The 26,020-nt window shown below is 44.7% G+C and overlaps 2 protein-coding genes across 3 annotated transcripts in view; both read left to right on the top strand.

Moving 5' to 3' along the window:
- The window catches only part of LOC114647732 (CMRF35-like molecule 3), a 53,081-nt gene extending 32,693 nt beyond the window's left edge, over positions 1-20,388 (top strand). The window contains exons 2-6 of one of the 2 annotated variants that reach the window (XM_028796351.2): positions 732-1,070; positions 11,251-11,340; positions 11,458-11,523; positions 11,963-12,077; positions 19,931-20,388. In XM_028796351.2, coding sequence (XP_028652184.1) covers positions 732-1,070; positions 11,251-11,340; positions 11,458-11,523; positions 11,963-12,077; positions 19,931-19,940 — 620 coding nt within the window. In that variant the 3' untranslated portion in view covers positions 19,941-20,388. The remainder of the gene's footprint in view (positions 1-731; positions 1,071-11,250; positions 11,341-11,457; positions 11,524-11,962; positions 12,078-19,930) is intronic. The other variant, XM_051924518.1, reaches the window with a different exon arrangement.
- The window catches only part of LOC127527026 (uncharacterized), a 140,621-nt gene that overhangs the window by 26,611 nt on the left and 87,990 nt on the right, over positions 1-26,020 (top strand). The gene's annotated exons all lie outside the window — the stretch shown is intronic.

Genomic DNA, 26,020 nt, shown 5'->3' with positions numbered 1-26,020 from the left:
TAAGGTGCCACATAAGAGGTTGGGCATCAAACTAAAAGAAGTGGCAGTTCAGGGTGTGGGGTGTAGATGGGTGCAGAATTGGCTCAGACACAGGAAGCAGAGGGTGTGAGGAACCTCATCAGAATTGTTAAGATTGGTGACCAGCAGGGGGCATAATAACTATAATTGATTTAGATAGGAATAAAAATAACAAGATGGTTATGTTTGCAGATGATACCAAGTTAGGTGGATTAGCAGGTAATTTTGGAATCCGTTATATCATCACAGAAGGACTTGGACAGCAGACAGGCTTGGGCAGATTTGTGGCAGATGAAAATTAATGTCAGTAAATGTAAAGAATTAAACATAGGAAGTAAAAATGTAAGTTTTGAATACACAATAGGCGGTCGGAAAATAAAGAGTTCACCTTATGAGAAGGATTTAAGAGTTGTAGCGGACTCTAAGCTGTCAACTTCCCAGAATTGTTCAGAAGCCATTAAGAAGGCTAACAGAATGTCAGGTTATATAGTGCCTTGATGTATGGAGTACAAATCACAGGAGGTTCTGCTGAAGCTTTATAACACACTGGTGAGGCATCATCTGGAGTCCTGTGTGCAGTTTTGGGGATTCATTTTCATTCCAGGACCTCTTCAGTTTAGCATGAGTATACAAATTGGAGCAAAGCAACTGCAATAAACTTCACATTCAGCTAAGCTGCATCTGAATGCTAACACGAGCCTCTTGTGTTTCAGCTCTGTGCTGCACCACGATGGCACAGCAAGTGTCAGCCAACGGCCCACAAGGTGGATCCGTCACGATTTCCTGCTCCTACCAGGCATACTATAGAAACCGGGAGAAGTACTTCTGTCAAGATCCCTGCACCAGTGAGGATGACGTCCTGATCAAAACCACTTCTCAGGAGAGCCTGGCCTCTAGGGGAAGGTTCTCTGTCTTTGACTACACCTCCTACAGAGTCCTGTTTGTGACCATCGCTGACCTGCAGCTGAGCGATTCAGGCACATACTATTGTGGGATAAGCCTGCTTTGGAGTACAGACTTCTTCATCGAGGTGCAGCTAACTGTCAACAAAGGTAGGTCAACACTTCACCTGAGTTTAAGGGATGACTCCTCATAATGCTGACTGGTGCTGTCGGGGAAAAATCTTCAGAAAAAATGATCAGAGTCTTCCGAAAGGCAGTCAGAATTTAGATTTCACTGCACAGCATAGAAAACAATTGCAGAGCACATGAAACCAGTCTCAGTTCATGAAGTGAGCCCAGTGGTTTGGGCGCAGTTTGATTTTATTTCAATTCTAATCACAAAACATCCCATACATCATATATACAGGTGCTGGTCATAAAATTAGAATATCATGACAAAGTTGATTTATTTCAGTAATTCCACTCAAAAAGTGAAACTTGTATATTAGATTCATTCATTACACACAGACTGATGTATTTCAAATGTTTATTTCTTTTAATGTTGATGATTATAACTGACAACTAATGAAAGTCCCAAATTCAGTATCTCAGAAAATTAGAATATCAATTAAGACCAATGCAAAAAATGGATTTTTAGAAATGTTGGCCAACTGAAAGGTATGAACATGAACAGTATGAGCATGTACAGCACTCAATATTTAGTTGGTGCTCCTTTGGCCTGGATTACTGCAACAATGCGGCGTGGCATGGAGTCGATCAGTCTGTGGTACTGCTCAGGCGTTATGAGAGCCCATGTTGCTCTGATAGTGGCCTTCAGCTCTTCTGAATTGTTGGGTCAGGCGTATTGCATCTTCCTCTTCACAATACCCCATAGATTTTCTATGGGGTTAAGGTCAGGCGAGTTTGCTGGCCAATCAAGAACAGGGATACCATGGTCCTTAAACCAGGTACTGGTAGCTTTGGCACTGTGTGCAGGTGCCAGGTCCTGTTGGAAAATGAAATCTGAATCTCCATAAAGTTTGTCAGCAGCAGGAAGCATGAAGTGCTCTAAAACTTCCTGGTAGACGGCTGCGTTGACCTTGGACCTCAGAAAACACAATGGACCAACACCAGCAGATGACATGGCACCCCAAACCATCACTGACTGTGGAAACTTTACACTGGACATCACGCAACGTGGATTCTGTGCCTCTCCTCTCTTCCTCCAGACTCTGGGACCTTGATTTCCAAAGGAAATGCAAAGTTTACTTTCATCAGAGAACATAACTTTGGACCACTCAGCAGCAGTCCAGAGGCGAGACGCTTCTGACGCTGTCTCTTGTTCAAGAGTGGCTTGACACAAGGAATGCGACAGCTGAAACCCATGTCTTGCATACGTCTGTGCCTGGTGGTTCTTGAAGAACTGACTCCAGCTGCAGTCCACTCTTTGTGAATCTCCCCCACATTTTTCAATGGGTTTTGTTTCACAATCCTCTCCAGGGTGCGGTTATCCCCATTGCTTGTCCACTTTTTTCTACCACATCTTGTCCTTCCCTTCGCCTCTCTATTAATGTGCTTGGACACAGAGCTCTGTGAACAGCCAGCCTCTTTAGCAATGACCTTTTGTGTCTTGCCCTCATTGTGCAAGGTGTCAATGGTCGTCTTTTGGACAACTGTCAAGTCAGCAGTCTTCCCCGTGATTGTGTAGCCTACAGAACTCGACTGAGAGACCATTTAAAGGCTTTTGAGTTAATTAGCTGATTAGAGTGCGGCACCAGGTGTCTTCAATATTGAACCTTTTCACAATATTCTAATTTTCCGAGATACTGAATTTGGGACTTTCATTAGTTGTCAGTTATAATCATCAACATTAAAAGAAATAAACATCTGAAATACATCAGTCTGTGTGTAATGAATGAATCTAATATACATGTTTCATTTTTTGAATGGAATTACTGAAATAAATCAACTTTGTCATGATATTCTAATTTTATGACCAGCACCTGTATTTCTCATCATCCACTATACAGCTTTGTAATGATGACCTGATGCTGTACCTGTTTTCATAACAATTCCCTTGCCTTGTAAACTCCTTCCCTCTAATAATCATCAATCTATTGATAACAATAATTAGGACTCAAAGATCGTGCTTGTTGCCCGGCCCAAAGATGACCATAATGCGATCCTGTTTTACATTTCTCCCATTTTCATTTTCCTAATCTTGATCTAATAAAAATTGGAGGCCTTTTAATTGACCAGTCCTTATCATTACGTTGGAACCAGGGTGACCCACGTATGAGAAACTGAACTGTTCAATTAATAATTACTTGTTGCACCAGCATCCAGTAAGCAGCATGCAGCTTCACTGATAAAGGCTAAGCTGCTGGAGCTGGAAGCAGGCGTCTGGTTTCATAGTCAACTCTTAAACTCCTGTATAGCTCAGTCTTAGCTAACACAATGCAGCTTGCTTTCAACTGGATCATCTAGAACAGTGCTCCGCAACCTTTTCAAACCTACGACACACCAAAGTTCTTCCTAGAATTCCGCGGCACATCAAAAGCTATAATATATAGCAGTGGCGTCGCTATAGCGGGGGGGGGGGGCTTGGGGGTTCGGCTCCGCTCCGAGCGCCAGCTATTTAGGGGCGTCCAAACTACGGTACTTTATTTTTTTTTTTGTTCCTTGAGGAGGCGCAAAAAAAAAAAATTTCTTTCAGCTTTGGGGCGTCAAATTTTTCACCGCCCCGGGCAACATGATCTCCAGCTACGCCACTGATATATAGATATGAATTTAATACACAAATATTACAATAAATTTTCATTTTTTATTATAAGTATACATTTATTATAAGTATACATACATAAAAACTATACTATATTAACTTTTATGCAATCTTAATAATTATTATAACATAATGACTGATTAATGTGATACCTGCGCTTGTTTCAATGAACACAAAAGTTTTATATTCGGCTCAATATTTGACAGCGCAACCCGAAGTTCTTGGTCAAGATCTTTTAAGCATGACCGCTTATCATTTTTAATTAACACAAGAGTTGTTTGTCTTTTTTGGCGTAACTGGGATGGTTTGAATTTAGCTGGCGATTTAGTTTACTGGGTGCCATTGCCTCGTTTGATAGCTGATCGCCGCAAATGATGCATTGTGGCTTTGGAGCCGTTTCGTCACCACACCACGAGAATCCATATCGAATGTAGTCTTCGTTGTACTTCCTTTTCACAATCTTCTTTGGGTTTTTTTTGCAACACTTGTGCTGGGTTCTTCATCATCTGTACGTGAAGACGAATCTTTTCCACGTAAAAATTTATCCATATTTAAAGGGGTATAAAACTAAATATGAATCACACGAAGAACGTTAACCATACACAATTCAGCAACACAACTAATAGTAATGAATGATAACTACTGTCGCAAGACGAGTGAATGCGACGTAGCACGACTAATACGTCAGCTTGAATTGAATCTAGGTGAGGGCACGGAGCGATCTGCCTATCAAAGCATACTACGGAGTTGTCTGGCGACTACGTAGGGCCTACGTCGTAGGCGACAGGCGATGGGATTTATTATTTCAGAGAAATGACACATAAAATTATGAAACCTTTAAAAGGCTATTTACGCGAATATTTCATTGCACGTATTCTCGTTATTGTGTTTCTAAGGAGGACCGTTGAAATATTATTTAGTTAGAAAATTGTCTTATTTGACCGCGTCACACCTGTATCGGCTCACGGCACACCAGTGTGCCGCGGCACACCGGTTGCGGAGCACTGATCTAGAATATTCATAAGCCTTAAAATATAAAACTCAAAGCCATTTCAAAAAGGTTTGTATGTTTAAAGTGTTTATGTGCTAGCATGCAAGTTTACTTAGTTTTCTTTAAGTTTAAGGGCCTAAGTTTGAGGTCTTTAATCAGCCAGAAGGCCCAGCACAGTCACCGTGTCTCAAAACATCTTTACTAACTAAAAACACAGCGTCCTTGGTTCATAGAGAACAAGACCAAGTGAAAAGCAAGCAGGCCACATTAAAAATAAAAGCAGCGGCCTGTAAAATAAGAGTGCCTGTCTAAGCCACTTAAAAAGATGTCAAGCAACTCCATTTTCATAGTCAAAAGTCCTAAAACTAATAACAAGGCATACTGATCCTTGATTTAAACATCAAGAGGGTCTTGAATGGTGACAATGTGGCTTATGACAGGCACTATAGAGTTGTAAGAACCTTACGGGGTGGAAAAAATATAATGGACACTGACTTGATCGGACATTGTTTAGAAAGGCACATGTGTATAGAAGGTCCAGCAAATCACAACGCACATCGGGACAAAAACAAAACCAAGGAACTCTCTGTAGACCCCCATAATCCAGTTGTGGGGAGGTGTAGATCAGGGCAAGGGGACAAAACCACATGTAAAGCTTTGAATGTTCTTAGGAGCACAGTGGCCTAAATACTTTTGCAGTGGAAGAAGTTTGGAACCAGCAGGACTCTTACTACAGATGGACATCTTGCCAAACTGAATAACTTGGCAAGAAGGACCTTGGTCACCAAGGTCACCAAGAACCCAGCTCAACTCTGCTGAGAAGGGACACGTATTAGAAGGACGAACATCTCAGCAGCACTCCATCAGTCAGGCAGTTATGGTACAGTGGCAAAGTTCCACTTGCATTCTGTATAATGGCTTGCAAAGGACACTGAGACTGTGAGGAAAACGATTCGCTGGTTTGATGCAAGAAAAACTGAACTCTTTGGAGTGAGCTCCTAGCACAATGTCTGTTGAAGACCAGGCACTGCTCCTCACCTACCTAATACAATCTGTACAATGAAGCATGGTGGTGATCATGCGATGGAGAAAGGAAGACTAGTCAGAATTGAGGCAAGGATGAATGAGGCCAAATACAAAGAGGTTCTTGAAGAGTGCATGTGACGTCAGGTTGGGTGACAGTGACCTGAAGCATATAGACAAGTCAAGGCTGGAGTAACTTCAGGACAATTCTCTAACAGGCCCAAACAAAGCCCCTGAGAACGTGTACATGGCATTTTATAGATGCTTCTCCTCCAGTCTAACAGAGGAAGAAGGGGATAAACTGCCCAAATCCAATTGTAGAAGGTTTGTGGAGACTTACCAGACAGACGCAAAGCTGCAATTGCTGCCAAAGGGGCTTCTACAAGGTACAGAATTGTGGATATCCATCCATCCATCCATTGTCCAACCCGCTGAATCCGAACACAGGGTCACGGGGGTCTGCTGGGGCCAATCCCAGCCAACACAGGGCACAAGGCAGGAACCAATCCCGGGCAGGGTGCCAACCCACCGCAGGACACACACAAACACACCCACACACCAAGCACACACTAGGGCCAATTTAGAATCGCCAATCCACCTAACCTGCACATCTTTGGACTGTGGGAGGAAACCAGAGCGCCCGGAGGAAACCCACGCAGACACGGGGAGAACATGCAAACTCCACGCAGGGAGGACCCGGGAAGCGAACCCAGGTCCCCAGGTCTCCCAACTGCGAGGCAGCAGTGCTACCCACTGCGCCACCGTGCCGCCCCTGAATTGTGGATATGAATAGTGAAAATGATTTTCAGTTTGAAATTTTTAACAACTTTCAATGCCATTCTGAAAACATGTTGTCACTTTGTCATTATAGGTGACTTGAGTGTAGATTCATGGGCAAAAATGGCAAATTTATTCATAGACAATTAAATGTACTCCACCATGTGCAGAAAGTGAAGGGGTCTCCATACTTTCTTTATCCACTGTATAACACACACTGCCATAGAAAGTCAAACAGTACTAACAAAAGACCTCAGCCATCCTGTACAGTGGCTTTTTCTCACTCCCACCTTGTGGGCCGTACACCATCACAAAAAGAGATTTGTGGGCAGTTTCTCTGCCCAGGTCACAAGGTCACGAAACAGCCAATCATGATCACTGGTTGAAAATAAAGAAAGGTGGTGCTGAAGGTGCTTCGGCTTGTTCTTGTTAACCTGGGGATGGGGTCCCTAGTGCCGGAGCGCTAGGTGAGTTGAACAGATGTTGCCTCTTGTTATCCATGATGGGAAGTCATTATTATTAGACTTTGATGACATGTGGGACAGGGAACCCAGCCACAGGGGATGCACAAGCCAGTGTGTTTCTTCGTGCCGGTCCCAAGCCCAGATAAATGGGGAGGGTTACGTCAGGAAGGGCATCCGGTGAAAAATTTTGCCAAATCAATATGCGGACAGCAATACAAATTTCCATAACCGATCAGTTGATATCTCCGGGTTAACAACGACTGCCACCAGTACTGTTAGCCAACAGGGTACTGGCGGAAATTGGGTTACTGTTGGCCAAAGAAGAAAAAGAGGGAGAGACGTGTCTGGAGGCAGGACGAGAGGAGGAAGGCACAGCGAGTAGAACTGAGGGTAGGAACTTTGATTGTTGGCAGTATGACTGGTAAGAGAAGAGAGTTAGCAGATATGATTTAGTGAAGGAAAGTTGATATATTGTGCGTGCAAGAGACTAAATGGAAGGGGAGTAAGGCCTGGTGGATCAGAGGGGGATTCAAATTATTCTATCATGGTGTGGATGGGATGAGAAATGGACTAGGGGTTATTCTGAAGGAACAGCATGTCAAGAGTGTTTCCATCCATCCATCCATTTTCCAACCCACTGAATCCAAACACAGGGTCACAGGGGTCTGCTGGAGCCAATCCCTGCCAACACAGGGCACAAGGCAGGAAACAATCCTGGGCAGGGTGCCAGCCCACCGCAGGTCAAGAGTGTTTTGGAGGTTAAAAGAGTGTCAGGCAGAGCGATGATTATGAAGTTGGAAATTGGAGGAGTGATGATGAATGTTGTTAGTGCATATGCACCGCAAGTTGGGTGTGCGATGGAGGAGAAAGAAGATTTTTGGAGTGAGTTGGATGAAGTGATGAACAGTGTACCCAAGGGACAGAAAGTGGTGATTGGAGTGGATTTCAATGGACATGTTGGTGAAGGGAACAGAGGAGACGAAGAGGTGATGGGTAGGTATGGTGTCAAGGACAGGAATGAAGAAGGTCAGAAGATAGTGGATTTTACCAAAAGGATGGACATGGCTGTGGTGAATACGTATTTTAAGTAAAGGGAGGAACATAGGATTACGTACAAGAGTGGAGGAAGATGCACACAGGTAGATTACATCCTGTGCAGAAGTCAATCTGAAGGAGACTGGAGACTACAAAGTGGTGGCAGGGGAAAGTGTAGTTAGGCAACATAGAATGGTGGTCTGTAGTATGAAGTTGGAGATCAAGAAGAGGAAGAGAGTGAGGGCAGAGCCAAGGATCAAATGGTGGAAGTTGAAAAAGGAAGACTGCAAGGATGAGTTTAGGGAGGATGTGAAACAGGCACTGGGTGGTAGTGAAGAGTCACCAGACAGCTGGGAAACTACAGATGTGGTAAGAGTGACAGCAAGCAGGGTGCTTGGCGTGACATCTGGACAGAGGGAGGAGGAAAAGGAAACCTGGTGGTGGAATGGGGAAGTACAGGAGAGTATACAGAGGAAGAGGATGGCAAAGAAGAAGTGGGATAATCAGAGAGATGCAGTAGACAAGAATACAAGGAGATAAGGCACAAGGTGAACAGAGAGGTGACGAAGGCTAAAGAAAAGGCGTATGATGAGTTGTATGAGAGGTTGGACACTAAGGAGGGAGAAAAGGACCAGTGGGCTACAGTGAGGGACCGAGCTGGGAAAGATGTGCAGCAGGTTAGGGTGATAAAGGATAAAGATGGAAATATACTCACAAGCGAGGAGAGCGTGTTGAGAAGATGGAAGGAGTACTGATGAATGAAGAGAACAAGAGAGAGAAAAGGTTGGATGATGTGGAGATAGTGAATCAGGAAGTGCAACGGATTAGCAAGGAGGAAGTAAGGACAGTGATGAAGAGGATGAAAAATGGAAAGGCTGTTGGTCCAGATGACATACCTGTGGAAGCATGGAGGTGTTTAGGAGAGATGGCAGAGGAGTTTTTAACCAGATTGTTTAATGGAATCTTGGAAAGTGAGAGGATGCCTGAGGAGTGGAGAAGAAGTGTACTGGTACCGATATTTAAGAATAAGGGGGATGTGCAGGACTGCAGTAATTACAGGGGGATAAAAATGATGAGCCACAGCATGAAGTTATGGGAAAGAGTAGTGGAAGCTCAGTTAAGAAGGGAGGTGCTGATTAGTGAGCAGCAGGATGGTTTCATGCCAAGAAAGAGCACCACAGATGAGATGTTTGCTCTGAGGATGTTGATGGAGAAGTATAGAGAAGGCCAGAAGGAGTTGCATTGTGTCTTTGTGGACCTGGAGAAAGCATATGACAGGGTGCCTCAATAGGAGCTGTGGTATTGTATGAGGAAGTCGGGAGTGGCAGAGAAGTACGTAAGAGTTGTAAAGGATATGTACGAGGGAAGTGTGACAGTGGTGAGGTCTGCGTTAGGAGTGATGGATGCATTCAACGTGGAGGTGGAATTAGATCAGGGATCGGCTCTGAGCCCTTTCTTATTTGCAGTGGTGATGGACAGGTTGACAGACGAGATTAGACAGGAGTCTCTGTGGACTGTGATGTTTGCTGATGACATTGTGATCTGTAGCGATAGTAGGGAGCAGGTTGAGGAGACCCTGGAGAGGTGGAGATATGCTCTGGAGAGGAGGGGAATGAAGGTCAGTAGGAACAAAACAGAATACATTTGTGTGAATGAGAGGGAGGTCAGTGGAATGGTGAGGATGCAGGGAGTAGAGTTGGTGAAGGTGGATGAGTTTAAATACTTGGGATCAATAGTACAGAGTAATGGAGAGTGCTGAAGAGAGGTGAAAAAGAGAGTGCAGGCAGGGTGGAGTGGGTGGAAAAGAGTGTCAGGAGTAATTTGTGAGAGACGGGTATCAGCAAGAGTGAAAGGGAAGGTCTACAGGACGGTAGTGAGACCAGCTATGTTATATGGGTTGGAGACGGTGGGACTGACCAGAAAGCAGGAGACAGAGCTGGAGGTGGCAGAGTTAAAGATGTTAAGATTTGTACTGGGTGTGACAAGGATGGACATGATTAGAAATGAGGACATTAGAGGGTCAGCTCAGGTTGGATGGTTTGGATACAAAGTCAGAGAGATGAGATTGTGTTGGTTTGGACATGTGCAGAGGAGAAATGCTGGGTATACTGAGAGAAGGGTACTAAGGATAGAGCTGCCAGGGAAGAGGAGAAGAGGAAGGCCTAAGAGAAGGTTTTTGGATGTGGTGAGAGAGGACATGCAGGTGATGGATGTAACGGAAAAAGATGCAGAGGACAGAAAGATATGAAAGAAGATGATCCGCTGTGGCAACCCCTAACGGGAGCAGCTGAAAGAAAAAGAAGATTACATGTTGGGACGGTGGGCTCCTCCTTAGTGTCTAGAGTGCACCCCTTTGTGTACATATCATGGACTTTAAGGAGCTTGCACACTTTGGTGTACAGAGCGTATCCACTTTTACTTTCATAAATGGCACCCAGCGGGTAACAGTGCCCACTCACTATCATCAGAGTTCAATGATGGAGGTGAGGGTTGGGGTTCCCCTCTGTGGGCACCCCTGAAATTTCATAAATGGAGCCCCTCAGATGATAGCGCCTAGTTCACCTAATGGATTGACCAGATCTGAGGGTCCCCCCTCGTAGACAGTATCGGGAGGTTGGGAGAAGTGCAGGTACTGCTTATTGGTGAGTACCACCTGACATCAAACATTTCCAGTATACATGGAAAAGCAACCAGTACAGCAAAACGTAAAAGTGCCAGTATTGAGTACTGTGGGTAGAGGCCCACATAACGCATTCGTCACAAGAACAAATATGGTGCTTGTTCTTCCATGCAAGGATCAGCCGTATCAACAGTGTGACACATTTTCTTGTATATAGGTACATATTATTCTGTAATTGTGTGTACAGTATGTTTCATTCTGGGTATGTATGCTTGTGTATGGGTGTCTTTTTATTGGTATTATATTTTCTTTAATATTTTGAGTTTGCATGGAAGAAAGAATTTCATGTTACCATGTGTATGTGACAATAAACAAAGGAAACCACAACAAACATTCATGACAACACCTTCGACTGTCACAGAACTGGACGCTTTTCTTCTTGATGAGTGATGGAATGGTAAAAAGCCCACAGCTCCAGACTGGTAGTGACAAAATGCATGTAAGGATTAAAGCTGCCTTGACACCAAATGGTGGCCTTACTTCTTATTAGGTCAATAATAGTAAGGCAGTGCCAGATGTTTCCGTTATTTTTTAAAATAAAAGGAGATACAACTTCTGGATGATGGACTGTAGCTAATACATTTCTTCTTTGATGTTAGTTCCCGCTATCACAGTCAGCCAATTACTCCATGAAGAGATGAGCACCAGAGTGACATCAGCACCGGCAGAGCTGACAAGCATGCAGGCAGGTAACTGAGTGAAAAATGGCGCAGTCCTTCTGCAGCCTTCAAGTGTCACCGTGATTCATGTCACTTGGGTTACACTGCAGAAAACACAGCAGTTGAATCTCATTTGTCTTCGATCAGGGAGCACAGTGCAAGAGAACGGGAGAGCAACAGAGGAAGACCTGAGTGTGACGACATGGCAGTCAGGTGAGTCATGCTGGGTACCCTGGATAATTCACAGGTGATAGATAGATAGATACTGTAGATAGATGGATGTGAAAGGCACTATTTTACAGATAGTAGACAGAGAACAGAGAACCATGGACACATGGAATAAATAGTGTGGTGGTCAGTAGGACTTATGTTATTTTATTTTGAAGCAGTTAAATGGATTGGACTGGTGAGCTTCTTTGGACTGGATGGCCAGTTCTAGTCTAATTCTTTCTGATGTTCTGATGTTTTATTTGCGTATTTGTTTTTTCTGACAACGCGTACTTGTTTGCTGTAAAGTGTGTGAGGTCACAGAGAGCTTTGGTGCGAGTGTGACTAGTTGAATAACGGCCTCTCTCACATAAACAGCTCCTATCTGATTCCTTTGGTTTATGTGACACTCACAGATTTATCTTCTCTTTTATTTAATTCTCAGAGGCAGAGGGTGTGGAGTTCACCACTGCAGTCATCAGGACGGCCGTTGGACTGCTCTGCGTATTTTTTCTTGCTGTCACTGTGCTTGTATCTGAAGTAATTGCAAGGTGCAGAAGGTGAGAAGTTTTTATTATCATCAAAGATTCTTCCATTACAGAGCAAAAAGACGCTCTGAGTTGTTGATTGTTAAAAAGTGGTGTGTTCAGATTTTCAGCTGAGTGGTCTCCATCAGAAGTTCTTGTATGTTCTTCTCTTACTACTGCAGTTTCCCTTCCTAGTAACTGTAAAGAGTGTGCCCATATTTGGACTGGCACCACATTCACACCAGATTCTACCTGCAAAGGTTTGCTCTCATGAACCTAAACTGAATTGTTTTGAGTTTAGGTGTGCAGACAACAACAACAATATTTATTTCTAGAGCACCTTTTCATACAAATGATGAGCTCAAAGTGCTTTACATGATGAAGAAAAGAAAAAAGACAAAATAGATAAGAAAATAAAATTAGGGAACACTAATTAACATAGAATAAAAGTAAGGTCCGATGGCCAGGGAAGACAGAAAAAACAAACAAAAAAACACTCCAGCGAGCTGGAGAAAAAAAATAAAATCTGCAGGGGCTCCGAGGCCACGAGACCACCCAGCCATCTCTAAGCACCTACCTAACATAAATGGCCTCAATCAGACCTCATAGTATTCAGGGTTCTCATGGAAGAACTTGATGATGACGGTCATGTGGACCTCCGGCCTTCAGTCCATCAATGGAGGGACATCACGGTGCTTTGATCAAGTCCTAGTTAACATTCTGGCAGCTCCTTTCTGCACTCGTTGCAATCGATTGATGTCTTTTTTGGGTGGTCCTGAGAGGAGTGCATTGCAGTAATCTAGCCAACTGAAAACAAAAGCGTGAACTCATTTCTCAGCATCATACAATGTTATAAGAGGTCTAACTTTTGTTATATTTCTTAAGTGACAAAATTCTGTCCTAGTAATCTGATTAATATGTGATTTAAAATTCTGGTCACAGTCAATAGTTATCCCTAAATTCTTTACCTCCATCTTGACTTTCAATCCTAATGCATCAAGTTTATTTCTAATAACCTCATTATATCCATTTTTGCCAATCACTAAAATTTCTGTTTTCTCCTTATTTAATTTGAGAAAATAATAATAATAATTATTTATATTTATATAGCACTTTTCTCACTACTCAAAGCGCTCAGCAATTGCATGTTAAGGGCCTTGCTCAAGGGCCCAACAGAGCAGAGTCCTCATTCATTCAGAAACACAAGTAAGACATTGGGGTCAGTGAATCAAGAGAGTCGGGGTCATCAGGCGCTATTGATAAATACAGTTGTGTGTCATCAGCATAACTGTGGTAACTCACGCTATGCCCAGAGATAATCCTACCTAATGGAAGCACTTACTAAAAGGTCTTATCGACACAGAACACGTCACCAGGCTCAGGCACCATAATTATTGAGTAGAGCTGCACTAGAATACAAAATTCATATTTGGTGGGATCAGTAGATGAATGTTCTGAAATGTAATTTGCTGAAACAGAAGAAACACAGAAAGCTTCACCAACAGAATGGAAGGAGCTCATGTAATCCATCAAGCCCAGAGTTGGGGTGGGCTCACGAATGAACTCCAACCAAGGAAGTGGAGCAGGAAAAATGTAAAAATAACTACAAGAAACAGACTTGGAATTGCAAGAAATCAAATTCAATATAGTGCCACTCTGTGGAATTCCTTCTCTTTTTTTTCCTGAACATAAACATGAAATTAATTATGATAGACTTCCCATGGGCTCACCACCTATGGGAGGGGCCAAGGAGGTCAGGTGCAGTGTGAGTTGGGTGGTGGCCGAAGGCGGGGACCTTGGCGGTCCGATCCTCGGTAAGGTGGTCGGTGCCTGTCGTGGTGGCAATCCCCGAACCCGTTGGTGGACACCGGCGGTGAAGGATGCCATTAAGCTGAAGAAGGAGTCCTACCGGTCCCTTTTGTCCTGTGGGACCCTGGAGGCAGCCGATAGGTACCGGCAGGCCAAGCAGAATGCGGCTTTGGTGGTTGCTGAGGCAAAAACTCGGGCGTGGGAGGAGTTCGGGGAGGCCATGGAGAACGACTTTCGGACGGCTTCGAGGAGATTCTGGTCCACCATCCGGCGTCTCAGGAAGGGGAAGCAGTGCAGTGTCAACACTGTATATGGTGGGGATGGTGCGCTGCTGACCTCGACTCGAGACGTTGTGGGTCGGTGTGGGGAGTACTTCGAAGACCTCCTCAATCCCACTAACATGCCTTCCAATGAGGAAGCAGAGCCTGGGGACTCAGAGGTGGGCTCCCCCATCTCTGGGACTGAGGTCACCGAGGTGGTCAAAAAACTCCTTGGTGGCAGGGCCCCGGGAGTGGATGAGATACGCCCGGAGTTCCTCAAGGCTCTGGATGTTGTAGGACTGTCTTGGTTGATACGCCTCTGCAACATCGCATGGACATCAGGGACAGTGCCTCTAGAATGGCAGACCGTGGTGGTGGTCCCCCTCTTTAAGAAAGGGGATCGGAGGGTGTGTTCCAACTACAGAGGGATCACACTCCTCAGCCTCCCTGGAAAAGTCTATTCAGGGGTCCTGGAGAGGAGGGTCCGTCGGATAGTCGAGCCTCGGATTCAGGAGGAACAGTGTGGTTTTCGTCCTGGTCGCGGAACAGTGGACCAGCTCTATACCCTTAGCAGGGTCCTGGAGGGTGCATGGGAGTTTGCCCAACCAGTCTACATGTGTTTTGTGGACTTGGAAAAGGCATTCGACCGTGTCCCTCGGGGAATCCTGTGGGGGGTACTCCGAGAGTATGGGGTACCGGCCCCCTGATAAGAGCTGTTCAGTCCCTGTACGATCGGTGCCAGAGCTTGGTCCGCATTGCCGGCAGTAAGTCGAACCCGTTTCCAGTGAGAGTTGGACTCCGCCAGGGCTGCCCTTTGTCACCGATTCTGTTCATAACTTTTAGGGACAGAATTTCTAGGCGCAGCCAGGGCGTTGAGGGGGTCCGGTTTGGTGGACTCAGGATTGGATCACTGCTTTTTGCAGATGATGTTGTCCTGTTTGCTTCATCAGGCTGTGATCTGCAGCTCTCTCTGGATCAGTTCGCAGCCGAGTGTGAAGCGGCTGGGATGAGAATCAGCACCTCCAAATCCGAGACCATGGTCCTCAGCCGGAAAAGGGTGGAGTGCCCTCTCAGGGTTGGTAGCGAGATCCTGCCTCAAGTGGAGGAGTTCAAGTATCTCGGGGTCTTGTTCACGAGTGAGGGAAGAATGGAGCGTGAGATCGACAGGCGGATCGGTGCGGCATCCGCAGTAATGCGGGCGCTGCATCGGTCTGTCATGGTGAAAAAGGAGCTGAGCCGCAAGGCGAAGCTCTCAATTTACCAGTCGATCTATGTTCCTACCCTCACCTATGGTCATGAGCTATGGGTAGTGACCGAAAGAACGAGATCGCGAATACAAGCGGCTGAAATGAGTTTCCTCCGCAGGGTGTCTGGGCTTTCCCTTAAAGATAGGGTGAGAAGCTCAGTCATCCGGGATGGGCTCAGAGTAGAGCCGCTGCTCCTCCGCATCGAGAGGAGTCAGATGAGGTGGCTCGGCATCTGATCAGGATGCCTCCTGGATGCCTCCCTGGTGAGGTGTTCCGGGCACGTCTAACCGGGAGGAGGCCCCGGGGGAGACCCAGGACACGCTGGAGGGACTATGTCTCTCGACTGGCCTGGGAACGCCTTGGGATTCTCCCGGAAGAGCTAGAAGAAGTGGCCGGGGAGAGGGAAGTCTGGGCATCTCTGCTCAAGCTGCTGCCCCCGCGACCCGACCTCAGATAAGCGGGAGACAATGGATAGATAGATAGATAGATAGATAGATAGATAGATAGATAGATAGATACTTTATTAATCCCAAGGGGAAATTCACATACTCCAGCAGCAGCATACTGATAAAGAACAATATTAAATTAAATAGTGATAACAATGCCGATAAAAATGCAGGTATACAGACAGACAATAACATTGTATAATGTTAACGTTTACCCCCCCGGGTGGAACATAGTGTGGCGGAGGAGCGATCTCCTCAGTCTGTCAGTGGAGCAGGACGGTGACAGCAGTCTGTCGCTGAAGCTGCTCCTCTGTCTGGAGATGATCCTGTTTAGTGGATGCAGTGGATTCTCCATGATTGACAGGAGTCTGCTCAGCGTCCGTCGCTCTGCCACAGATGTTAAACTGTCCAGCTCCATGACCACAATAGAGCCTGCCTTCCTCACCAGTTTGTCCAGGCGTGAGGCGTCTTTCTTCTTAATGCTGCCTCACCAGCACACCACTACGTAGAAGAGGGCACTCACCACAACCGTCTGATAGAACATCTGCAGCATCTTATTGCAGATGTTGAAGGACGCCAGACTTCTAAAGAAGTATAGTCGTCTATAAAGGTTATAAAGGTTATGTTATAAAGGTTAAGCAGAACTTCCTGTGACTTGTACTCCACACATCAAGGCGCTATATAACCTGACATTCTGTTAGCCTTCTTAATGACTTGTGATGGTGTAGAGTCGACCATGACTCCTAAATCCTTCTCATAAGGTATACTTACAATTTTCAGACCTCCCATTGCTTATTCAAATGTAACATTTTTACTTTCTATATGTAATACTTTATATTTTCTGGCATTAAATCCCAACCGCCACAAATCTGCCCAAGCCTGTCTGCTATCCAAGTCTCTCTGTGACAAGTCAACAGGTTCTCGATTATCTGCCAATCCACCTCTCTTGGTATCATTCGCACACTTTACCAGCTTGTTACTTGTATTCCTATCCAAGGCATTAGTACTAGGGTGTTGTACTGTGAAGAAGGGGCCTGAGTTACCTTGAATGCTTGCATATTGTAATCTTTTTAGTTAGCCAATAAAAGGTGTCATTTTGTTTGACTTCTTAATATATCCAAATCATTTATATAAATTAAAAACAGCATTGGACGCAGCACTGACCCCTGCTGGACACCACTCATAACATCACCCAATTCTGATGAGGTTCTTTATGCCATCACCTTCTGCTTCCTGTGCCTGAGCCAATTCTGCACCCCTCTACACTCCACATCCTGAACTCCCACATCTTTTAGTCTGATGCCCGTATGACACTTTCTCAAATGCTTTCTGATGCTCAAGGTAAATCATATCATAAATAATAATAATAATACATTTTATTTATATAGCGCCTTTCCCATGCTCAAGGCACTTACAGAGTATAATAAAGAACAGCAGTGTATACAGTATATAGCATTGTACAAACCAGATAAATAAAGAAGATTAAGGCAGTGAATTCTGAAAAAAAAAACAGACAACATAATTGATTGTCTCGCACACACACACAGGTTACATTAGCATCGTGACAGAGAAGTAAACTGAGAGAAGGGTAATAAAGTCAAGTAGAGCTAAAAGCCATCCTGAACAGATGAGTTTTGAGTTGTTTTTTAAAAGAATTCATGGAGTCAGCTGACCTGATTAATTTTGGTAGGTCATTCCAGAGTCTGGGCGCTATACAGCTGAAGGCCCTGCTGTCACCCATGGAGTGTAGATTAGTGAGGGGCACAACAAGATTACCAGAATCAGAGGACCTTAGTGGGCGGACAGGCACATAGTGATGGAGGAGCTCACTGATGTAGTTTGGCGTGATGTCATTTAAGGCTTTATAGGTTATTAGTAGGATTTTATATTCGATTCTGTAAGACACAGGGAGCCGGTGAAGACGGAGCAGGATGGGTGTGATGTGCTCGCTGCTGCTGGTCCGTGTAAGGACTCTTACAGCTGAGTTTTGAATAAGCTGGAGCTGTGATAGAAGATTAGAAGGGACACCTGCCAGTAGGGAATTACAATAATCGATGCGGGATGTGATAAAAGCATGGACAAGTTTCTCAGCATTAGAGAAAGAGAGGAAGGAGCGAACACGGGATATGTTATGGAGGTGAAAGTAAGAAAGTTTGTTAATGTGATTTACGTGGGCGGAATAAGAGAGGGAGGAATCAAAAATAACACCAAGATTCTTTACAGTAGAGGCAGGTCTGATGAGATCACTGCCAAGATAGACTGGGAAGGAGCTCATTTTATTAAGTTGCATTTTAGTCCCAATTTGCAGGAGTTCAGTTTTATTGCAATTTAATTTTAAACAGTTCTGCTCCATCCAGGTTTTAATTTCACTAAGGCAGGTTGTGAGCTGAGAAAGCTCTGATGAAGTTCCACTTTTAACACTGAAGTAGAGTTGAGTATCATCTGCATAAAAATGATAACCCAGTCCATAGCTACGGATAATATGGCCAAGGGGAAGCATCTAAATACAGAAAAGCAGAGGGCCGAGGACATACTTCTCGTATATATGATTGCATACTACGTTGGATGATGTGGAGATAGTGAATCAGGAAGTGCAATTAATTACCAAGGAGGAAGTAAGGACAGCTATGGAGAGGATGAAAAATGGAAAAGCAGTTGGTCCAGATGACATACCTGTGGAAGCATTGAGGTGTTTAGGAGAGATGGCAGTGGAATTTTTAACCAGATTGTTTAATCGAATCTTGGAAAGTGAGAGGATGCCTGAGGAGTGGAGCAGAAGTGTAGTGGTGGGCCGATATTTAAGAATAAGGGGGATGTGCAGGACTGCAGTAACTACAGGGAGATAAAATTGATGAGCCACAGCATGAAGTTATGGGAAAGAGTAATGGAAGCTCAGTTAAGAAGTGAGGTGATGATTAGTGAGCAGCAGGATGGTTTCATACCAAGAAAGAGCACCACAGATGCAATGTTTGCTATGAGGATGTTGATGGAGAAGTTTAGAGAAGGCCAGAAGGAGTTGCATTGCGTCTTTGTGGACCTGGAGAAAGCATATGACAGGGTGATTCGAGAGGAGTTGTGGTATTGTATGAGGAAGTCGGGAGTGGCAGAGAAGTATGTAAGAGTTGTACAGGATATGTACGAGGGAAGTGTGACAGTGGTGAGGTCTGAGTTGGAGTGACGGAGGTGGGATTACATCAGGGATCGGCTCTGAGCTCTTTCTTATTTGCAATGGTGATGGACAGGTTGACAGACGAGATCAGACAGGAGTCCCCATGGACTGTGATGTTTACTGATGACATTGTGATCTGTAGTGAGAGTAGGGAGCAGGTTGAGGAGACCCTGGAGAGGTGGAGATATGCTCTAGAGAGGAGAGGAATGAGGTCAGTATGAACAAGACAGAATACATGTGTGTAAATGAGAGGGAGGTCAGTGGAATGGTGAGGATTCAAGGAGTAGAGCTGGCGAAGGTGGATGAGTTTAAATACTTGGGATCAACAGTACAAAGTAATGGGGATTGTGAAAGAGAAGTGAAGAAGAGAGTGCAGGCAGGGTGGAATGGGTGGAGAAGAGTGTCAGGAGTGATTTGTGACAGACGGATATCAGCAAGAGTGAAAGGGAAGGTCTACAGGACGGTAGTGAGACCAGCTATGTTATATGGGTTGGAGACGGTGGCACTGACCAGAAAGCAGGAGACAGAGCTGGAGGTGGCAGAGATTTGCAGTGGGTGTGACGAGGATGGACAGGATTAGAAATGAGGACATTAGAGGGTCAGCTCAAGTTGGATGGTTGGGAGACAAAGTCAGAGAGGTGAGATTGTGTTGGTTTGGACATGTGCAGAGGAGAGATGCTGGGTATATTGGGAGAAGGGTGCTAAGGATAGAGCTGCAAGGGAAGAGGAAAAGAGGAAGGTCTAAGAGAAGGTTTATGGATGTGGTGAGAGAGGACATGCAGTTGATGGGTGTAACAGACCAAGATGCAGAGGACAGAAAGATATGGAAAAAGATGATCCGCTGTGGCAACCCCTAACGGGAGCAGCCGATAGAAGAAGAAGATAACATTGCTTTAATGTCAATTTTATGCTTTTGAATTTTGGAACAACTCGACTCTCTTTTTTATTTCCACAGACTTACCTGAATAAGTACAACAAGAAGGTGGTCTCCAGCAACACTACACCCCCGGTAGATGGACTCTCCAATTGTCCTTTTTTTCCTGCATTAAAGTAGAATGAGGAAGGCGTTTTTATCTCATATGGACGCCATGAATGGAAGCTTGAAGCAAAGTCATCTTTGACAGTATAAATGAACTTTGGGCTTATTTGTATTTAAATTCTTTCTTAATACTGACTAGAGCAGTGTTCCTCAACCAGTGGAGCGGTCATGGACTTCTGCCATTTGGGTCACAAGTTGCTATTGTTTATATTGGTAGTGGGACGAGCAGTTTCTCGTCCTCGATCTACAACGATTTCACTAGATTCACTAAGAGGAACCCACCACTTTAATGATCCCGTGTGATTCACCAAGGGGAACCTGTAACTTGAATGATCCTTCTCAATTTATTATGAATGATTACCACTCTGACAATCCCACTCGATTATTCCGAGGGGAACAACCACTCTAAACATTGTGCTAGATTCACCAAGGCGGAACCCACAAATTTAGTCAGGTTAGGACAGGTTGGGGTGCATACACTGGTACAGCGCGTTGCCGCAGCCACAACATGACAAAATGACTCGGGATCCTGGTTGGCAATCCTCCAGGCAGACACGCGGTCCAATCCCACCCTCCACAAATGACAATCTATCTTCCGCAACCAGGTGTTTCTAAGGCGTGGGCATCTCCTTGGTCTGTTCCAGCCACTCGAGTCCTCAACAATGAGGATCCTATGAGCCGGATCACCCTCTGGGAATCGTGCCACATGGCCGGAGTGTTGTAAATGATGCTATCTTGCAATGCAGGCAATGTGCCTCATTTAGCACAAAGTCAAATCAGCGGTACACAAGGTTTGTCCAGAAAGACACAGTACCAAAGGAGTCCAGTCTTCGTCTCAGGTCACTGGATAGCGTCCATGTCTCGCAGCCATATAGTAAGACAGGGACAAGCCAGGGATCAGAGCCTCCAATGACTCTGTGAAGATCACAGCATCATCAGCAAAGTCAAGATCAGTTAATCTTTCTTTGCCAACAGATGCTCCACAGCTGCTGGACCCCACGACTTTGCCCAACACCCAGTCCATGCAGGTACTGAACAGAGTAGGAGCAGAACACATCCCTGACAAACCCCAGAATCAACTGGGAAAAACACAGAGGTCCTGTCTCCATTCAGCACAGCACTCACAGTACCAGTGTACAGGTCGGCCATGATATCCAGCAACCTCGAGGGGATCCCGCAAACCGCCAGGATAATCCCACAAGGCAGCTCGATCAACTGAGTCCAATGCTTTACAAAAATTGATAAATCCTGCAAAGAAAGATATTCGTGTTCGCGCTCCATGAGAACACTTAGTGCCAGGATGCGGTCGATGGTAGACTTCTTAGGCGTAAAACCAGACTGCTCTGGTCGCTGGTAGGTGAGCAAGCGGCCATGGATTATATTGAGGAGGACCTTACCTGGCACTGAGAGCAGTGTTATGACCCTGTAGTTGCCGCAATCTAAGCGACCACCCTTCCCTTCCCAGATAGGAACGACAAGTCCAGTTTAATAATTTAACGATCCTTCTCAATTCCTTATGGCTGTACCACTCTGACGATTCCACTCGATTCACCAAGGGGTCAACCACTCTAAAGATCGTGCTAGATTCACCAAGGAGGAACCCACAAATGTAACGATCCCAGTTGATTCACCAAAAGAAACCTGTAACTTTAATGAACCCACTCGATTCACTGAGGGGGACGACCACTCTAAAGATCGTGCTTGATTCAACCTTAATCCCCACATTTTTAGGCCGTGAAGACACTTATATGGAAAGCAGTATACAGTGCATCTGGAAAGTATTCACAGCACATCACTTTGTCCACATTTTGTTATGTTACAGCATTATTCCAAATTGGATTAAATTCATTTTTTTCCTCAGAATTCTACACACAACACCCCATAATGACAACGTGAAAAACGTTTACTTGAGACTGTTGCAAATTTATTAATAATAAAAAAATTGAGAAAGCACATGTACATAAGTATTCACAGCCTTTGCCGTGAAGCTCAAAATTGAGCTCAGGAGCATCCTGTTTCCCCTGATCATCCTTGAGATGTTTCTCCAGCTTCATTGGAGTCCACCTATGGTAAATTCAGTTGACTGGACCTGATTTGGAAAGGCACACACCTGTCTATATAAGGTCCCACAGTTGACAGTTCATGTCAGAGCACAAACCAAGCATGAAGTTAAAGGAATTGTCTGTAGACCTCCGAGACAGGATTGTCTCAAGGCACAAATCTGGGGAAGGTTACAGAAAAATTTCTGCTGCTTTGAAGGTCCCAATGAGCACAGTGGCCTCCATCATCCGTAAGTGGAAGAAGTTTGAAACCACCAGGACTCTTCCTAGAGCTGGCCGGCCATCTAAACTGAGTGATCGGGGGAGAAGGGCCTTAGTCAGGGAGGTGACCAAGAACCCGATGGTCACTCTGTCAGAGCTCCAGAGGTTCTCTGTGGAGAGAGGAGAACCTTCCAGAAGGACAACCATCTCTGCAGCAATCCACCAATTAGGCCTGTATGGTAGAGTGGCCAGACGGAAGCCACTCCTTAGTAAAAGGCACATGGCAGCCCGCCTGGAGTTTGCCAAAAGGCACCTGAAGGACTCTCAGACCATGAGAAAGAAAATTCTCTGGTCTGATGAGACAAAGATTGAACTCTTTGGTGTAAATGCCAGGCGTCACGTTTGGAGGAAACCAGGCACCGCTCATCACCAGGCCAATACCATCCCTACAGTGAAGCATGGCGGTGGCAGTATCATGCTGTGGGGATGTTTTTCAGCAGCAGGGACTGGGAGACTAGTCAGGATAAAGGGAAAGATGACTGCAGCAATGTACAGAGACATCTTGGATGAAAACCTGCTCCAGAGCACTCTTGACCTCAGACTGGGGCGACGGTTCATCTTTCAGCAGGACAACGACCCTAAGCACACAGCCAAGATATCAAAGGAGTGGCTTCAGGACAACTCTGTGAATGTCCTTCAGTGGCCCAGCCAGAGCCCAGACTTGAATCCGATTGAACATCTCTGGAGAGATCTTAAAATGGCTGTGCACCGACACTTCCCATCCAACCTGATGGAGCTTGAGAGGTGCTGCAAAGAGGAATGGGCCAAACTGGCCAAGGATAGGTGTGCCAAGCTTGTGGCATCATATTCAACAAGACTTGAGGCTGGAATTGCTGCCAAAGGTGATCGACAAAGTATTGAGCAAAGGCTGTGAATACTTATGGACATGGGATTTCTCAGTTTTTTTGTTTTTAACAAATTTGCAAAAACCTCAAGTAAACTTTTTTCACGTTGTCATTATGGGGTGTTGTGTGTAGAATTCTGAGGAAAAAAATGAATTGAATCCATTTTGGAATAAGGCTGTAAGATAACAAAATGTGGAAAAAGTGAGGCGCTGTGAATACTTTCTGGATGCACTGTATCACAACACCAAGATGATTGAGAACCACTGATCTAGAGAACAGAATAGACATGGCCTTATAGGCAAACATGAATAAAGAAAAGAAAACAAGTGAAACTGAAGAGAAGAAGATTCAACTCATTGGTTAACGAAAGCCCAGCAGATCCTAAAGAAACCATAGCAAATACCAAAGAGAAATCCTAACTGTAACGTGGTTAAGGGTTAAGGCCAAATAATTGGGTTACTTGTGGAGAAATTGAGGTGTATTAACCTGGTTTCTCAGAGACCAATATCCAGTTCCTTGAACCAGAATAACGGCTTACATGGCATTTTAGAAACTGGCTTTCTCGGAATAACAAGGTTATTAACACACATGTAAAGAAATGACTCTTTGAATACATTGCTCTAAAAACATTGACACACCTTTGGCTTTGTTAACATTCTCAGGTTTTGACCGATGAGTGAACACTTCTGATGAGCTCAGGTTGTCTTTGCTAGTGTTTTCTGAAATCAGAGAAACTTGAGGTCACTTGTTAATATGATGTCAGGTATTAGGAGTCCTGTGGTGGGCTGGTGCCCTGCCCAGGGTTTGTTTCCTGCCTTGCACCCTGTGTTGGCTGGGATTGGCTCCAGCAGACCCCTGTAGTTAGGATATAGCGGGTTGGATAATGGATGGATGGATTAGGAGTCCCAAAGCACATAAATCCCAAGAAGTTAAAAAAAAGCACTTCCAAAAATACCCACTAGAGGGGGATGGCACCATAAAACCCAGCTAGTAATAAAGGCAGACACCGAATCTTATAAAAGAAAAAGGTTATTTGCAAAATGCTCTTCAATAGCAAAGAAGTGATGGGGAGCACAAGAAGCAAAAGAAATTGGCCAAAAATGAAAAGGCCATCGAGTGCAAACAAATCCATCCATCTGTTTTCCAACCCGCTGAATCCTAACTACAAGGTACACGGGGGTCTGCTGGAGACCAATGACAGCCAACACAGGGTTCAAGGCAGGAAACAAACCCCGGGCAGCGCGCCAGCCCACCACAGCAAACAAATCTCAGTACAGAAATTCAGAAATACAGTCAAAACAGAACATCAAGGTTCAAAAATCCAGCAAATCAATAAAGCATAAATAAACTCACCAACTCCATAGTGTGTTTGAAATGAACTGTCAGGAACTGTAGGAGACCCCCAAGATGTACAGGGTGGAGGGCAATTCCTGGTGATGACTGGCAGGCGGCTCTGTCTTTGGGAGGTGCCTTTCCTATCTATCTATCTAATTACATCTTTCCTGAAGAAGAGGCCTGAGTTGCCTCAAAAGCTTGCATATTGTAATCTTTTTAGTTAGCCATTAAAAGGGGTCAGTTTGCTTGACGTTCATAATGGCTAACACGCTACAACACCATAGTACTGTGTAACTTAGATAAATAGATATGAAAAGGCACTATAATAGATATGAAAGGCAGGGTATAATAGACACGTACATAGATAAAAAAGGCACTATGTAAATAAATAGATTGATAGATAGTGAAAGGCACTATATAATAGTTACAGTCATATGAAAAGGTTTGGGAGCCCATCTTAATTCTTTGGATTTTTGTTTCTCATTGGCTGAGCTTTCAAAGTAGCAACTTCCTTTTAATATCTGACATCCATCCATCCATTTTCCAACCCGCTGAATCCGAACACAGGGTCACGGGGGTCTGCTGGAGCCAATCCCAGCCAACACAGGGCACAAGGCAGGAACCAATCCAGGGCAGAGTGCCAACCTACCATATCTGACATGCCTTATGGAGACAGTAGGATTTCAGCAGTGACATTAAGTTTGTTGGATTAACAGAAAATATGCAATATGCATCACAACAAAATTAGACAGGTGCATAAATGTGGGCACCCCAACAGAGATATGACATCAATACTTAGTTGAGCCTCCTTTTGGTCTCTAGACGCTGTCCTCCTATAGCCTGTGATGAGTGTCTGATTCTGGATGGAGGTATTGTTGACCATTCTTCATACCAAATCTCTCCAGTTCAGTTCAATTTGATGGACAGCCTGCTTCAAATTTTCCCATAGGTTTTCGACGATATTCAAGTCAGGCCATTCCAGAACATTGTACTTCTCCCGCTGCATGAATGCCTTTGATTTCCAACTGTGTTTTGGGTCATTGTCTTGTTGGAATATCCAGCCCCTGCGTAACTTCAACTTTGTGACTGATGCTTGAACATTATCCTGAAGAATTTGTTGATATTGGGTTGAATTCATCCTGACCCTCAACTTTAACAAGGGCCCCAGTCCCTGAACTAGCCACACAGCATGATGGGACCTCCACCAAATTTGACAGTAGGTAGCAGGTGTTTTTCTTGGAATGCGGTGTTCTTCTTCCGCCATGCAAAGCGCTTTTTGTTGACCAGATAGCTCAATTTTTGTCTCATCAGTCCAAAGCACTTTGTTCCATAACGAATCTGGCTTGTCTAAATGAGCATTGACATACAACAAGCGACTCTGTTTGTGACGTGAGTGCAGAAAGGGCTTCTTTCTCATCACCCTGCCATACATATGTGGTGAATTGTAGAACGATGTACAGATACACCATCTGCAGCATGATGTTCTTGCAGGTCTTTGGAGGTGA

The sequence above is a fragment of the Erpetoichthys calabaricus genome, chromosome 3, assembly GCF_900747795.2.
Source record: "Erpetoichthys calabaricus chromosome 3, fErpCal1.3, whole genome shotgun sequence".
NCBI classification, from domain to species: domain Eukaryota; kingdom Metazoa; phylum Chordata; class Cladistia; order Polypteriformes; family Polypteridae; genus Erpetoichthys; species Erpetoichthys calabaricus.
Note: the sequence above shows the minus strand (reverse complement) of the source record. Positions and strands in the feature narration are given on the sequence as shown.